This window comes from Populus nigra, chromosome 1 (assembly GCF_951802175.1).
Source record: "Populus nigra chromosome 1, ddPopNigr1.1, whole genome shotgun sequence".
Classification (NCBI taxonomy): Eukaryota; Viridiplantae; Streptophyta; class Magnoliopsida; order Malpighiales; family Salicaceae; genus Populus; species Populus nigra.
Genome location: NC_084852.1, coordinates 8747605 through 8764890, shown reverse-complemented (window position 1 = coordinate 8764890; position 17286 = coordinate 8747605). Strand labels below are relative to the sequence as shown.

The 17286-nt window shown below is 30.4% G+C and overlaps 1 protein-coding gene across 2 annotated transcripts; it reads right to left on the bottom strand.

Annotated features, from left to right (window-relative positions):
• Window positions 1-10669: 10669 nt before the first annotated feature.
• Window positions 10670-14203, bottom strand: LOC133670355 (histidine biosynthesis bifunctional protein hisIE, chloroplastic). Of its 2 annotated transcripts, XM_062090839.1 has the most exons (6): window positions 14081-14203; window positions 13738-13960; window positions 11745-11990; window positions 11568-11663; window positions 11319-11470; window positions 10670-11064 (listed from the first exon to the last, which is right to left on the bottom strand). In XM_062090839.1, exons 2-6 carry the CDS (start codon window positions 13906-13908, stop codon window positions 10860-10862), a joined length of 870 nt encoding a protein of 289 aa, XP_061946823.1. In that variant the 5' UTR covers window positions 13909-13960; window positions 14081-14203; the 3' UTR covers window positions 10670-10859. The 2 variants fall into 2 exon arrangements, with proteins under 2 accessions (XP_061946823.1, XP_061946833.1); XM_062090849.1 differs by lacking the exon at window positions 13738-13960 and having other exon boundaries at window positions 14081-14163.
• Between the last annotated feature and the right edge of the window lie 3083 nt (window positions 14204-17286).

The following is a 17286-nucleotide window of genomic DNA, read 5'->3' as shown; positions in this document are numbered from 1 at the left end:
ATATATGCATCATAAATACCGTCTTTAACTTCTATTATGATATTCTATTATGATAGATTGGACATTTTTTTTTTAATTAACATTAGTATCTGGATTAACTTGTACGTATCTCAATTAATTTCACAGGTCTTAAAATTAACGATTATATAAACTTCCAGTAGCCATTATATTAGTAACTACAAAACTCGAACCTAAGATTATATGGAAAACAAATTTCTTGATCTTAAACTCTAAACACTGACCACATATTATATGGTTCCAACCTCGACATCTTTTATATACAGAGAGTTGGAGCAAGATGCAATATTTTTTCTGGTAAATCCCTAACAAAAAAAAATACACATTATTCAATCTCTTATACCGAATCGATCATAATCACTTACTAGATTCTATGAAATTGTACACCACAAATAAAAGCTAATAAATAGTTCAGCAAGCCAATAGAAAGACATTATGATTCCTTATGGAAAAAAAAATATTTTCTAGATAAAAATAAAAATATCAAAATTCTATGAAGATAAATAAGTTTCCAATCAATGAAAACCCTCCAATGAACCTAAAAAAAGTATAAGCTCAATATAAATTACTTAATTTTTTATTTTTTTTTAAGACCTTCCTATAAGTTTTATCCATATACACCAATTCATACTAAATCTTGTTACATTTTATTAGAAGTAAAAATAAAAATAAAAATAAAATAATAGGAGCCCCTCTTATGTTTGATTTTTGCATTTATTCCATGCATCCACCTCAATCTCAATTTATTTTTCAAATAGGTATTTTACTCATATATCATATTTGCATCCACTCATACTTAAAAACTTTTTTTTTCTTCTGTTTAAAAGAAGCCATAGATTATATCATATCATGCTAAAATGAATATTTGTGTTATGATCTAAGACGACGTGTTGAAAAGAATCTGCCCCCATAAAAGTAACTCCCATGTTTGCTTTATTGTCTGAACAACATGGTGATCAGGACTTTTCTACAACAGCTTGTCCAAGGCTAGAGAGTAGCTGGATTTTTCAAAGACATCAATATAGACCAGAGTTGAAGAGATAGCTAGCCTGCCTCTTAAATTTCTGTTTTTTTTTTTTTTTCATGTTCCAAGCTGGCATTCAAGATAGATTGGATATTATTATCCACTATGCAAGTTGCATATCATGGTGAAAACCAGGACTCCTAATAAATTAGTTTAAAAATCTTGATAATTTAAGTAAATGAAGTAGGAACGTAAGTTTAGATTTTAGCATAGAAAAGTATTTATTATCCGATTTTACAATTTTAAACATAACTCTTAATCTAACTTTTTAATTAAAATAAACTTTTATGTGAAGTATTCTGACGTATTTTTTTATCTTCAGTTAAAATTTCAAGTCAATCAAATTTTAAAAAGATTTTGCAAGAGTATTAACAGTCAATTAAATTACAGAAGATGACACATGGGCCATTAATAATAGCATTTTGGAATTTAAAATAAATAAAAAATTATATTCTCTTCCTGAAAAGAATGTGTCTAAACACATCAAACACAAGATTTAAGAAAAAAATCAAGTGAGAGAGAAGAGGATTCTAGAGAGAGAAGTCATTGCAATTGTAGGAGGGAGTGGAAAAAATTTAATTGGTTAACATTCGAAACTCATTTAATTGTCTAGTAAGAGTTCTAAACTCAATTATATAAGTTTAAGTTAGAATAAGTGGATTTTATGCAAAATATCTAAATTTTGAATTAGAGCTATTAAATAAAAATAAGGGAAATGTGAAAGTATGGTAGTGTGATGTAATTGGGATGGAATAGGATAGGAATGAGTCAAAATAATAAACAATTGAAGAGCAAAACTTGTTATTCTTGTGGAGCATAGGGCTGGCCATATTAGGATGAAAACGAAAAATTACTGAACTAAAGTGAATGTTGGTTTATTCGTATGTATTTAGCATATGTTGGTATATTGATGATTATTGAAAAGAAATTTAATTATTTAATTTAATTGTAATTAAATTTGCAATGTACTTTAAATTAAAACTTTTTAATAAATTGATGAGATAAATGGTTTATGGTTATATGTTGGTTTGTGAAATGTGTAATAAATGTGATGATGGGTTTTGAGATAAAAATTGAGATAAATGGATAAGGAAGAACAAGGCCCTTTAAGGCCAGCTATGTGTGGATATTTGTTGATGATAGTTTTTATAGATTGTGGTTAATGGTGTGTTGGTGACATAAAGATACGGGAAAAGAGATTGTGTAACCTAGTAATTGAGTGTTTAAATTAACAACTCATATTTGAAACATGTATAGCATAAAAAGATGTAAAGATAAAAAAAAATTATAAGTGTAATGATTATGGAATAAAAGGTATCTAGAGTAAGATGATAAAATAGATAACTTGGAATTTTAAATGGAAACTAAGGTGAAATTAAACTAAATATATATAATGAAACATTAATGACTTATGAATCACTTATAAGTGAGATATTGGAAAGTAATTGGAAGGTAAGGTGTATAATTAGAGGGTATTGACAATTAGGCAAGATTATGGCATTACAATATAATGGATTTATATAAAACATTAATGACGGGATAAGAGAAATTTATATGGGAATATGTGTCATTGAAAATTGGATAGCATAGGATATAGATATAAACTATGGAAAATGAATTTGAAATCTTTATATGATAAGTTGAAGAAAGGTTACATTGAAGAATTATGCATAAAGATTTAGATTTCATGAAAATAGATTTAATGAGATATTAATAAGGGTATTTTTTTTGGTATCATGAAAGGCATTTAGAGTGGCATCTTCTGCAGTTGGAGGAGCGCGTTCAGTAAGAGGTGTTTTTAAACCCTACCCTTTTCAATTATAGTATTTCATACATAAAATCTTTAATCAAATTTTTTCTTGTGATCTTATTGATGAGTATCAAGATGTGAAAAGGAGTAAATGTAATTATGGACTTGAAATGGAATTATAAGAATTGGACTCCTGATGAGAAGATGATGTGATTTAAGAAATGTTAACTTGTCATTACGTATAGAGGTTAATGTCAGCCTGCCATTGATTAAGATCAAGGTCAATGCCAATTTGCTATTAGAAATGAAAGTTGATGTCAACCTACCAGTGGCATAGAGGTTGAGGAAATAAAGTTTGCCATTATGTTTAGACATTATGTAGAATTTAAATTATTGAAATGGACTCGCTATTAAGATGAAGGTTGAGCAATGTGCTCATTCCCATTATGTGACGCGTGAATGAAAACTAGCTTGAGAAGGAAAGAAACTTGTAGACGCGATTTTAATGTACGAAGATATAAATTAATAGAAATATAAAATGAGTTGTTAAAAGTTATTAAGTAAAAGAGGGGCAGTGTTATTTGGTTACGTCATGATATCAATTGAATACTTATGTTGATTCATTTAATTTATTGAAAATAAAGTTATGCTCTCTAATGCTTGAAATATAATATAACATGCAGGAAACCCCTCCCCCCACCATACAGTCATACCATCTTGATCTATTCTCCAAGTCATTAGTTTTTTTATAGTTAAGATAGTATTTTGTTATGTCATCGAACATATATGTAAAATGTTATCTTTTTGGGTGTGTATCAACTAGAATGTATTGTTGAATTAAAGATCTAAACTTAACCCTTTTTATTTGTAAAAATGTATAGATAACATATGTGGATTTATATTCCTAATTTCTCAATAGATAAACATCTAGCTATAAATTATTTTAAATTACAGACGTATTTATATCGCATTAAAATGATATGTGGAGTAGATGAAAAGAAATGTGTGATGGTTGATATTGCTACGGGCATGCCTAAGGCTACTAGGACTCAATTGTGTTGAGTGTTCATTGCATGTATCAAAAAATATTTATGAGTAATGATAAAAAAAATAATAATAAACGGACCCTGACAATGGAATATTAATATGTGATATTTGAAGGGGTCATAACAATAAAATTTAACTTGTGATATCTAAATTGTTTGTAATAAAAAAAAAATATTATGTTATATTTGAATACGGTATAAATAGGCAAGAGAAACATTTATATTGGAAAAATAACGGAACTTACAACAAATTGATATGAAAAATATTTAAGTTGGAAATAAATATTGAAATGTATTATGAGTAATTTTAAGAAATATTCAAGATAAAAGACATAATAAAAAGAGTCAGATTGAATGAAATGCATGTATAAACCAGAAATGGACTTGAAGTATACTAAGTAAAAAAATATTAATATGGATAAGCCATAATTAATATCATAGACTTTGGAATTAAAATTGATATTGATGAATCAATAATGATATAATGGATAATGTGATGAACTAACGAAATCAATTGGTCGAAATAAAACAAAAGCTTGGAAAAGTCAACAAGATATATAATTGTAATGGAGAGATGAAATGTGGTATAAATTAAGGCTGTTGTAAAATGAAATGATGGCATAAACTAAATACACTCAATGAATTAAATGAGGTAGAGATAAAATAAGATGTGGAAATGAAATATATTATCAAAAAATTAAAATGGATTCAATAAATATTAAAGGAATGAGTGAAATTCATATTGAGATGAGCTATGGAATAGGTGTTAAATCAAGAAGTTAATACATATATGATGACATTAGTATAATCTGTTTATTGAAAAAGAAGAGTTCATCGGTGATTAATTAGAAAATATTAAATTGAAAATGATGCAGATTAATGTATGTAGAATAGATTAATGATATTAGTTATATTCATATAATTGTAACATATAATAATCATGATGAGGTGAATACTTATAAAAAAAATTATGATCTCGTGTGTTTTACATGTGTTTTCTTTTGAAGGCCTCAATTCTCATAAAAAGATTATCAAGTTGCTTGGTCCTTCGAATCATATAAGTTCTAGTATTTTATAACAATTGTATTGAAATTAAACTTATGCATGTGATTTGTAAGGATTGTAATCACACTAACATGTAAGTATAAATATTATACGGAGGTATTTGTAAATTAAATGGATGGTAAAATAGAGACTATTTTAAAATTAAAAAAAAAAACTACCCTTAAATTTCACATAAACAACAATTAAAAAGATAATAATTGCATTAAAATTTTAGAGCATTACAAATATGCTAAAATTGGAAAATGAGAGACTCAATCGAAATTTACCACACCTTTTGCATAAAAATGACCCAAATTTGTAATGGTTATTAGAAAATCAGAATCTAAAATTTTGAACCTTAAAAATTCAATTTTCATCTTATTTTCACCTAACAATACTTCAATAACAATCTAGAAAACTCAATAAACTTATTTTTAACCCTTAAACACCATATAATTACCTTAAAAACTAAACATCAAACCAAATAAAAAAACTTCACAAGCTTCGATATTTTTTTAGCATATTTAAAGAAGAATAACTACATTTATCAAACTCACCTCTTTAAGATAAAATCATTAACTCTAACTTCATCATTTTTCATGGTTAACCAAACTTTTTGTTTTTTTTTTTAGATACCTTTCCTTTCTTGACATCTAGGAATTAAAACATGAAGAAAAAAATAATATCTAGGACCAAAACAAAAATTAAATATGCTTAAAATAAAAAATAAAATAAAAGGAGAGAGGAAAAAAAACTAAATTGAAGTTTGCCACATCTTTTGCATGAAAAAAGATCTTTTTTATGTTCATTTTAATTCTTGTTAACTTAACCTTTTTTTAACAATAATCTAAAATTCATTTTTATAAAATCAATCTTTCATATATCTTGTATACATTGTTGAGAATTACTGGTATTTATTACTTTATTATTAGAATAAGTTTGTTGTTGGTTTGTTATTAGAATAAGTTTGTTATTGTTGCTTAGTTGTCAACTTCTTAGCTCCATGAATCATGTAGTATTAGTTGAGATATAATGTGTTATTGTTACTCATTCAGTTAGGATTTCTGTAAGGCTATAAGAAGCCAGACATAGTTGTTTTCAATGTTAAGTTATTCATTCAATTTGTCTTGAGTTCTTGATTATTTACATTGATCTTTTATTCTTAACAAATTGGTATCAAAGCTCCCACTGGGCCTGAGAAAAAAAACCGTAGTTTTTTTAGTAACTTGCAAAATAAAGGAGAGTAAAAAAGCGAGATGGTGAACAAAGGCAATCACAACTTCATTCAACCATCCATACCATATTTTGATGGTCATCTTGATCATTGGAGCATGCTGGGGGAGAATTTCTTGAGATCTAAGGAATTTTAGCACTTGGTTGAAACAGGTTATGTGGAGCTAGAAGTAGGAATAGTTATGACTGAAGCACAACGAAAAAAACTTGAGGAATTAAAGCTTAAGGATTTGAAAGTGAAGAATTACTTGTTTCAAACCATTGATATGACTATTCTAGAGACTATCCTGAAGAAGAACACCTCTAAGCAAATCTGAGATTTGACTGACATATTCAATTATATAGTTTATTCAATCGAAGAATCAATGGACATTGATGTGCTTTCAATTGATGAGTTGCAAAACTCATTGATTATACATGAACAAAAATTCCAGAAAAGTAGTGGGGAAGAACAAGCCCTAAAAGTGACATCTGAAGATAGGTTTTATGGTAGGCCAAGGTAAAAGAGTTTTTAGAGGAGGAGGAAGAGGCAGGGACATCATGCTTTCAACAAAACCACTGTAGAGTGTTATAGGTGTCATAAACTTGGCCACTTTTAGTATGAATGTCCCATAAAGACCAAAGAGGAAAATTATGCTGAAATGGATAATGAAAAAGAGATATTGTTAATGTAACATGTGGAATTGCACGAAACTAAGCGTGAGGACGCATAGTTCTTGGATTCTACATGTTCAAATCATATGTGTGGAGACAAGGCTATGTTCTATGAGTTAAATGAAATGTTTACAAGAATGACAGTAATCGGGAAAGGAAATGTCAAGTTGTATTTGGATGGCATTCATCATGTTGTCACTGATGCGTTTTATGTACCTAAATTGAAGAATAATCTTCTAAGTGTAGGACAGTTACAAGAAAAAGGTTTAGTGATTCTTATCAAAACAGGGATGTTCAAAATCTACCATCTTGTGAGAGGTTTGATTATTCAAACCAAGATGACAATTAATAGAATGTTTGTATTAATGGCAAGTGCTCAAGTCAAAGAAACTTCCTATTTTCATGCACATGCACATGCACAAAATCTTTCACATCTATAGCATTGCAGATATAGTCATCTTAGTCATAAAGGACTAAGAACCTTGCAATACAAGAAAATGGTTTGAGGAGTACCACAACTTCCTGCATCAACTACAATGTGCACTGCCTGTTTTGTTAGTAAGCAACATAGAGATTCCATCCCAAAGAAAAGCTAGTGGTGAGCATCTTAGAGGCTACAACTCATTCATGCTGACATTTGTGGCCCAATCACACCAATCTCAAATAGCAAGAAAAGGTATTCCTTATGTTTTATTGATGACTATAGTAAAAAAACATGGGTTTATTTTCTAGTAGAAAAATCAGAAGCTTTCCAATTTTTCTAGTATTTTAAAAAGTCTGTTGAAAAGAAAACTGGACAATTTATTAAGTGTTTAAGAACTGATAGAGGTGGTGAATTCAACTCTATCGAATTCAATGAGTTTTGCAAGCAAAATGGAATCAAGAGGCAGCTCGCTACAATCTACGGTCCTCAACAAAATAGAGTGGCTGAGAGGAAGAATAGGACAATGATAAACTTGGTGCGGTCCATGCTTTCAAGAAAAAGATTCCCAAAAACTTCTGACCTAAGGCAGTAAACTAAACTATATATGTGTTGAATAAATGTCTCACTCTTACAGTTAAAGACATGACTCTAGAAAAGACATGGAGTGGAGTGAAGCTCTCAGTTGAACACTTTAGAGTGTTTGGATGTGTAGCACATGTCCATATATCTAATGCAAGATGAACCAAACTGGAAAATAAGAGCTTTTGTTGTGTATTACTAAAGAGTGAGTGAAGAATCCAAAGGTTACAGGTTGTATGATCATGTTGCAAAGAAAATTGTAATTAGCAGGGACATAATTTTTTAAAAAGAGAAACACTGGGACTAGGATATAAGTTACACAAAGTAGTTACAAATGGACTTAGAATGGGGGGAAGAAAGTGAAACTGATAAAGATGAGACAAATGGTTGTTAAGGTGCAGAGACAAATGGTGATACTGAAGGCTCAGGTGTAGAGCCAAATGGACATGATATTGAAGACTCGGGAAATATGTCTTCAAACACAACACGTGAAGAAGATGTTAATCTTCATAAAAGAAGAGAAATAACTGCTCCTATTTGGATGAAAGACTATGTTTTTAGAGAAGGATTATCAAAGGAAGAAACTGAGCTAAATATGGCACTTGTAACTTTTGTTGATCCATTAAGCTATGAAGAGGCAGTGAAAAGTTACAAGTGGAGGGAAGCTATGGATGTTGAAATACAGTAAATTCAGAAAAATAAAGCATGGAGTTTGACTAAATTACTAGCTGGAGCTAACAAGATTGGAGTAAAATGGATATACAAGACCAAGCTTAATGAGTTTGCTGAGGTGGATAAGTTTAAAGCCCGGTTAGTTGCAAAGGGTTATAGTTAATAGTATGGTGTGGACCAAGGTTGTTAAAATCGCGTTTTGACTCGTAAAATCGTACGATTTTACGAGTCAAAACATGCTTTACGTGCTGAATCGTTTGAAAAAATTGAAAATGGATGAAATCGGGTTAAAATCGGGTGAAATCGTTAAAATCAGGTGAAATCACAAAAAATCACGATTTTAGGGCCGATTTCACGATTTTAACAGAACGCATGCACTGAAGCAAAATGTCTCCCCCTACTCCAGTTGTCCAGTGCCTATTGGTTGTGCAATTAAATGCACAGTCACGCGGTCTTCACTCGTTGCAGAACATGTGAATTTTGTCTGCATAGTGCATACCATAAAGAAGTGGATGTCAGAAATCAAGAGGGCTGCAGAGATAGAATGTAACAAAATTCGTCAAGGCAATAATATTAAATTCTAATTTAATTCAGATTTTTTCCCCATATCTTTTACTATTCATTCCTCTTAAATTACTTATGTTTTTTAAAAGTACGATAACAAGTAGAAGAGATTTTATAAATATAAATTAAATATAAAAATAGTAACGGGATAATTTAAAAAATTATATTTATTATAATAGGTTGATTCGCGAAACTCATAATTAAAAGCTTAACTCGTGTCATAATTTAATTTATACAAATAAAAACACTAATTTTAATAAATTTGATTACTTCGACTATATTTTTAACCATTTATTTAACCCGATCAATTTGATATTGCTTTATGTGCTAATTTTTCTTTTTTCAGTTAGCGAGTTGGTTGTTGCAGATTGTGTCATGCAAACTAATAATCCTCTTAAGATGGTTGTTAATTATTAGCTAATGAAAAGTTATTTAAATTATGTATGAATTTTTATTTGAATCATGTATTTTAAGATGTTTGAACTATTTTGAAGCAAGTATTTTAAGGTGCTTGAACTATGTATGAATTTTTATTTGAAACATGTATTTTCAGGTACTTAAACTATGTATGAATTTTTATTTGAAGCATGAATTTTTTATTAATGTATTTTAAAATTCCTTACGATTTTACGATTTTACGATCCGTTTTTACGATCCGAGTTTGTATTGCATTTTCCGTGCCGTGTTAAAATCATGATTTTAACAACCTTGGTGTGGACTACACAGGGGTATTTGCTTCAGTTGCAAGAATGGATATTGTTCGCATGATCATTGCTCTAGCTGCTCAGAGAAATTAGCCCATCTATCAACTCGATATTAAATCTGCTTTTCTCCATGGAGCAACCAAAAGGCTATGAGCAGAATGAAAGTGGGCACAAAGTTTACAAACGGCATAAGACCTTGTATGAACTAAAACAAGCTCCTCGAGCTTGGTTTAGTTGCATTAAGGCTCACTTTACTCATGACAGGTTCCAGAAATGCATCAGTGAGCAAACCTTGTTTGTCAAACAAATCGGTAGAGGTAAATTTTTAATTATAAGTGTTTATGTCAATGACTTGATTTTTATTGGGGATGATGAGCAAGTGATGTTAGAGTTTAAGAAATCAATAATGAAATATTCGATATGACTGATTTAGAAAAGATGAGATTTTTTTTAGATATAAAAGTGTTACAGAAGGATAATGGAATTTATATCTGTCAAACACACTGGAGGTTCTCAGACGTTTTGGAATGAAAAAAAGCAATACAGTGATGAATCATATTGTTCCTAGTTTTAAAATTGGGAAAAATTGGGAAAATAGAAAAGGTAACAGAACTGATGAGACTCTTACTATAAACAAATAATAGGCAACTAGGAACTTCCCAATTTTAAAAGTAGGAACAATATGATTCTATAAGAAGCCAGACACAATTGTTTTCATTAAATTGTCTTGAGCTCTTGATTATTTACATTGATGTTCTGTACTTAACATACATGAGATATCTTGTATGCATGTAAGAAGATCAACTAAAAAAAAAATCAATAACCAAAACAAAGACTAAAATCTTAAGAGATCTAGATGAAAATGAAGTGAATGAATGATTGCTTTAAGTTAATGCGGAAATAAAAAAAATATAAAACCCCAGGATTTGGGAAGCGAAGCCTATATACAAAACTAGATTGTAGACTGCAGATCATCAAGATGCTCTTATTTATCTTTCTCAAATGATTACAAGGGAAATAATTGCGAGAATTGGGCATTGCAAAGATTTTGCAAATCATTTAAACAGCTCTAGTTACAAAACGTGACAACAGATTCCGAAGCCAAGACCACAAACAGCACAAATCCAATGAACACCGGTTATCACGCCTAGCTTCCCAGCCCACGACTTCTCTTTTCCTCGATACCTGACTGAAAAAATCTCTTCCGTAGAACTTCTAGCACCTCTTCTATTTTTACACCTTTAACTGCCATTAGAACCATGGCATGATAAAGAACATCCCCCATTTCAGCGGCAGTACGTGCTTGGTCCTCATTGTCCTCTAGTGTTCGGCATAATTCATCTGCCTCTTCCCTAAAAAGCAAAATACAGGACAGTAAGATCTAAAACTGAGGACATTGAAAGAAATCTTGACCTTAATGCTCGGCGCAATTCATCAGTCAATTCCATTTAGTAGTGAAATAAACTGAGACAATCAATTAACAAAGTAGAGGATGCAACAGCTCCCTGAAATTTGATGTTCTTAATAGTTCTCAGATCTATATGAAGCTTTCTCAAGAGCAGGAGGATAGGAACTCTTACATATCAATTCAAACAAAGCTAAGTACCTGATTTTCGAGCAGAGTAAGTCATGATCAAGTAGTAATCGCTTAGTCCATGAAGGTTTTCCAGTTTGTGGCAATGCTAATTCAGCTTTGCGCTGGGATATTATTGTTTCCAAAGAGTACAAAGTTGTCAACGCAAACTTATTTCCATCAACCTGCCATCAATGATCAAAATTTAATAAATATAGAAATAAAATAAACGGGGACATCATTCATAAATAAAATAAAATAGAAGTGATTGGATATAGTCACCTGTTTATTTTCTAACAAGTCAGGGACTGATGTGTAATAGCAAGTTTCTGACCCTGTGTGGCAGGCAGGTCCATCCGGCTTCCCAAGGTAAATTATCTGAAAAAGAACCCATTTAAATCAATTCCAAGCACAATAAAAGATGAAAGTTGATGAATTCCAACTACAGGATTAACATACAGAGTCACGGTCACAATCAAGATAGATGTCATGAACATTGATAAAATTCTTCGACGTTTCTCCTTTTGTCCACAGAGCTGAACGTGACCTGCTATAAAATGTTGCCTTCTGAGAGGAAATTGTTGTAGCTAGTGCATCACTGTTCACAAAGCCTTGCATTAATATTGCTCCTGTGTCAATATTTTGAGCTATGCCCACTGCCAAACCTTTGTCGTCCCATTTTACACTCTGTAACAATGTCTCGACCTAAAATCAGACAATTAGTTGTCTATTTTTTGTAAAGGAAAGTCAGACAAAGAATTATACAAATGAATAAATAATCTGACGTATATTTAAACAATCAATGAGCACAAAGCAGATTAACAGTTCAGGGCGACAAAAGAAGAGATTTCCTTCTAGTTCAGATTAGACACGGTTGGGAATAATAGAACAGCTCAAAATATTAAGACGTACCACCTCTGGAAAAAGAAAAGGATAAAAAAATGAACTTAATTTCCGTTGGCTAGAACTCATGTTCACATTGATTTGGTAAACGGAGGACCCCAAAGACCGGCATCTATTTTATAAAGAACTGGATTGCCAGACAGCATGACCGTTGACCACCCAACCGGCAAATACATTTCATTTATACACAAGGAAGGATCCAGCTGTTGTGCCACAACTCCAACTACTACAGGAAAGAACCCCCTTTCATTTTTACCCTAAAATGAGTATGTTGTTAATATTCCTTAATTCTTATTATGTTGGTACTTTTTCAAATGCTATTGAGAATTCTGGTTATTCATATGCATGTGGTATCCCTAAATCCCCATCAAAGTCCATATCCTCAAAAACTACCCATTCTGAACGTTGAACGTTTTCCTTATGTCGAAGCAACCAGCTAGCTAGAACTAGAAGAAGAAGCTATTAAAATCAAAATGCCACAACAAGCTTAAATCCATTGCCCTTGTTTGATGTTTATAAAAGACAAAAAGGCCAGGGTCACGTTCCCAAAATATAAGAAACCAAATACGTGCAATCTAAAATTTGACATGTAGAATCCAGATGTAGCTCAAATAACAATCAAATGTATATTATTGGGCAACGATGGACACTTTCAAGAGGGTTAAATGACGAGTGGGAAACCCATTAATCAAATTTCCTTCTCTCTCTTCAATTTTCCAGACATGTAACAATCTCTACCACAATAAACACGGTAGACATCTGACTTATGTCTGATTTCATATCGAGCTAACAAATGAGAAATAAATACACGAGTCGATTTGTTTACGATGTCACGTTCATTGGGTGGAAATCCTTCACAGACAAATTGAACCAATCATTAAACCAAAATGCCAAAACAGCAAACATTTAAGCCGGATCATCATCATAGTTTTTAAAGAAACCAAAAGTTATAAGGAAATACAGGGGGAAAAACCACGTGAACTCTCGACTATGGTTCTTCACTGCCAGCAAAGTTGATATATACAAACCATTTTAAATTGAGTAAGTTATGTATATCCATTGCATGTATCACTAAAAACGAAAATGGAAAAGTAAAGACACATCTATTTGCATATATTATCAGCACAAAGACTCCATTGTTCAAAAATGTAAATTGTATTTCGTCTGACATGTTTCTTCTATTCACAAAACAGACTTTCAGGTTATTTTTTGATAAAGAGCTCAAGGACACATTACCAAATTACATGCAGTCGAATATGTGCAAAATAAAATTTGACATGTAGTGTCCAGATGTAGCTCAAATAACAATCAAATGTGTGTTATTGGGCAACGATGGACACTTTCAAGAGGGTTAAATGACGAGTGGGAACCCCATTAATCAAATTTCCTTCTCTCTCTTCAATTTTCCAGACATGTAACAATCTCTACCACAATAAACACGGTAGACATCTGATTTATGTCTGGTTGTAAAATCTTGGGCAATCCCAAAAATAAAAGAAACTATAAAAACATATCATTACAAGCATAAACGCATTTCTTTTTGAAGTACCTTTGATTTAAGATAGATCTCTTTATCAGATTTTTTATCAGCAGAAGCAAAAACTAGAAAACCCCTTTGCTTCTTGTTGATAATATTATATCTGTTCTGATCTCCAGTAGGAAAGAAAACATGGATTCTTGATGGGAATCCTAGAGCTTGAATAAAATGAAAGGCAGCCATTGAAACAAATATGAAAGTTCTCTACTTTTTGTTTCTGCCCATGTCAACATTCCTGGAAGCAAAAATGTAGCACCAGATAGCATTAACTCATGTTTCATTGACATATGAAATCTTTTTTGCTTAGCTACTACAACAATCTCTTTATCATCAACCAAAACAGAATGGAGATTACCTTTAGATAGAAGAGAGACTTGTGTGCTGCGTGCAGCCGTCACGTTTGGTGGGTGACTAGGGTTTCACTGGGAAAGAACTAGTTGTCCCTATTTATAGAGGGGAGCGGTCATAAAATGGGTTAACAAGGTCTAATTAAGTCCATTGGGCATGTGAGCCCATATTTCTTTACTATATCCTTGCTTTTTTAAGAGTGGAGAGGTCAAAATGTTTAAATTTATTTTATTTATTAAAAAATATTTTCAACTCTAAATATTTTTTAAATTTCTTATAATATCATCCAATTATTTTAAAAAATCATCACTACTTTACCATTACTATTGCCATAACCTCACCATTGCTTCCACCCCCAACTACCATTATCACCATCACCAAGATATATTATCATCGTCATTATTCTACAATTATTGTAAAAAATTTCCATTAGGAAGACAAACGCACTTTTTATCTATTGGGAACTATTTTATCCTCATCTCCCAATTCCAAATTTCCAAAACAAAAGTGCAAAATCTTTGCATGGACTCATGAATAGCATGTAAAGCTGGACTAACACGGCCCATTAAGAATGGATCCACCAACTTCCATGTCCTCGCATTCGGTTCGGAGAAGAATCATATGGTGCTTTCTAACTATGAAATCCTTATTTTATATATATATACATATATATATATATATATATATATTGGAATTAAGCTATATTTATTTTGGAATCGAGATTTAAAACAAATACAATTAATTGGGTTATAAATATGTGATTGGTAATGTTAAAGCAACCGATGATGATGTCTTGTCACATTAAAAGACACCATGAAATTTCTTTCACAATTAGTATGATTTGATTTGGTTCATGGGATTCTTTTTTAATGCAAGATAAGTGGGGATCTTGTACGATTTGGGGGCTAAAATAAGCTCACGAGATGGAATTGAAGAGGCATGAGGGCATGCATGTCATTGTGCTTTTACATGTTTACATTCACATCTTTAAACTCTATATTTATCATGTTCCTATCTCTAGACTCTAAGAGAAAAGAGGAAAATCGTTCAAAAATAGAGAGGAAAGAGAAAGAATTAGGCCAAACACAAAAATAAATGATATTGGTATCAATAAATTTATTATGAAGAGAAGGGTTTTATGAAGGTGATTTTTGCCCTTTTTAACAATTAAGAAAAAAAATAAAGAAGGATTTGAGAATATCTTTTGAATTTGGTTTGATTTCCAAATTTTAGATAGGGGTTTTGAAGCTAGAAATGGAGTTGTTTAGACTTCTTTGATGTTTTGATGTGTTTTAGACCTCGTTTGTTTGCTGAAAAGTAGTTTTTTTAAAAAAATAAATTTCGAGAAAATGAATTATTTTCCAATGTTTGGTAGTGTAATGAAAAATAAGTTGGAAAACACTTTCCAGTGTTTGTTTATGTCATGGAAAATACACTGGAAAATAACTTATTAATGTTTTATTTTTGTCAAGTTTATTAGAATAATGAGAAACAAATCTTACAAATTAAAAATTTTAATGGGAATGAAATTGAAAAAATATATAATTTCATAAATTATCTCAAATAAAATAAATGATAATCAAAATAATACAGATCAAATCTAAAAAATAAAAAAATTGAAAGATGAAGAAATTAAAATAATAATAATTAAAATTTCATAAATTATTTCAAATAAAATAAGTAACAATCAAAAGAATGAGGACCAAATTTGATAGATAAAAAAATTCAATTAAAAAATGATAAGGAAAAAGCAAATAACAATTATAAAAATAAGGACCAAAATTAATATAAAATTAAATTCTAAGGGATGAAATTAAAAAAAAATATTCAAAACAAAATATATATAGCAATCAAAAGTTTGAGGATCAAATTTGATATAATCAGCAAATAATATGATATTTTGAAATTTTTCACAACTTCCGGAAAATATTTTCCCATCCAAAATAAAAGGAAAACACTTTCCTGGAAACCAAGTCAAATTTTTCTTTAACTGGAAAATGTTTTTCTTTGACTGGAAAGTGTTTTCCGTTAACTAACTTTTATAATGGTAAACAAACATAAAAAAGTTTGGATAGTGATTTCTCAAAAATCAATTTTCAAAAAACAAACATAACATTAAGGTCAGAATAATTTGAAATTTAGGTTTTGAAAGTACAAAAACTCTACCATGTTTTATAACTACTAAAAGTTATTGTGGTAGATAATATATCACCTGTTTAATTTAAAAAAGTAAATATCAGGCATGTGGGCCTGGTCTCCCATGTCCATAATTGTTTTATCTCCTAAATCAAAAAACATTTTATTTTTAATTTTAAATAAATTCCTTGTCAAATTAGAACTTTCTATATCTTTGTAAATAATTATATATGAGCATGATACGCAACAAATTTTAAAAAGAAAATTGAACATAAATATTCGATGAGGATAGTGTGTGAGTTGTTAATTTTTTATACAGTTTTCATAAATTAGTTATTTTTTATTCATACATCCATGTAAAGATTATGATAACATTATTTTTTTTATTTTTGTTTCAAACTTGCATTTTAGATTTTGATATTTAAAAAAAAACAGTCTGCTAATATAAAGTAAATGTTTTATAAAAAGAAATTAATATGAAAATGGGAGCTTTGCCTCAACAGATAAAAATTTTCTCCTTATTAATTCAAACTAATGATATTTTTAGAAGATATAAACTTTAATTACTTTGAGTTTCCATTAAAAAAACAATGCTCTTAATAAAGAAGAAGACATGTCCTGTCGAAAAGAAATACATAAATAAATAATGAAAAAAATCAATTTAAAAAACACATTTTTTTCAAGATTTAAATTCCTTAAACTTTCACAGATAATTAAATTAAAACTAAGCTTAAATCTGCCTCACAACATCCAGAAACTAGTGCTCTGTGATTTGAGTTGGCTTCAAACAGGCACCACCGCTACCACCACTGCCGGATAGTTTCACCAAATATTGCTTCTTTTCCGAATGGAAACACGGCAGGGACGGGAAGATATCATAAGAAAAACAAAAAAGGAAAGCGTGATCTGTAGCTGGATGGTCCGTACACAAGGAGACTCTGCTTTTTTTCCACTTTCTATTGACTTTCTTCTCCCTTTTAGATCTCCATGCTTAAGATGTAGGGTTCTTTTCTTCATTTTCATCTCATTTATTGCCATTAATATTTAGAATGTTCCTTCATGCTCTAAAGATCGATT

Excerpts from the sequence above, each read along its gene's own strand:
- LOC133670355 (XM_062090839.1), bottom strand. The coding sequence starts at position 13,908 with ATGGCTGCCTTTCATTTTATTCAAGCTCTAGGATTCCCATCAAGAATC. Across the intron at positions 11,991-13,737 it reads AGATCTATCTTAAATCAAAG|GTCGAGACATTGTTACAGAG; the intron begins GTACTTCAAAAA and ends GTCTGATTTTAG. Across the intron at positions 11,471-11,567 it reads ACTTGTTAGAAAATAAACAG|GTTGATGGAAATAAGTTTGC; the intron begins GTGACTATATCC and ends CATTGATGGCAG.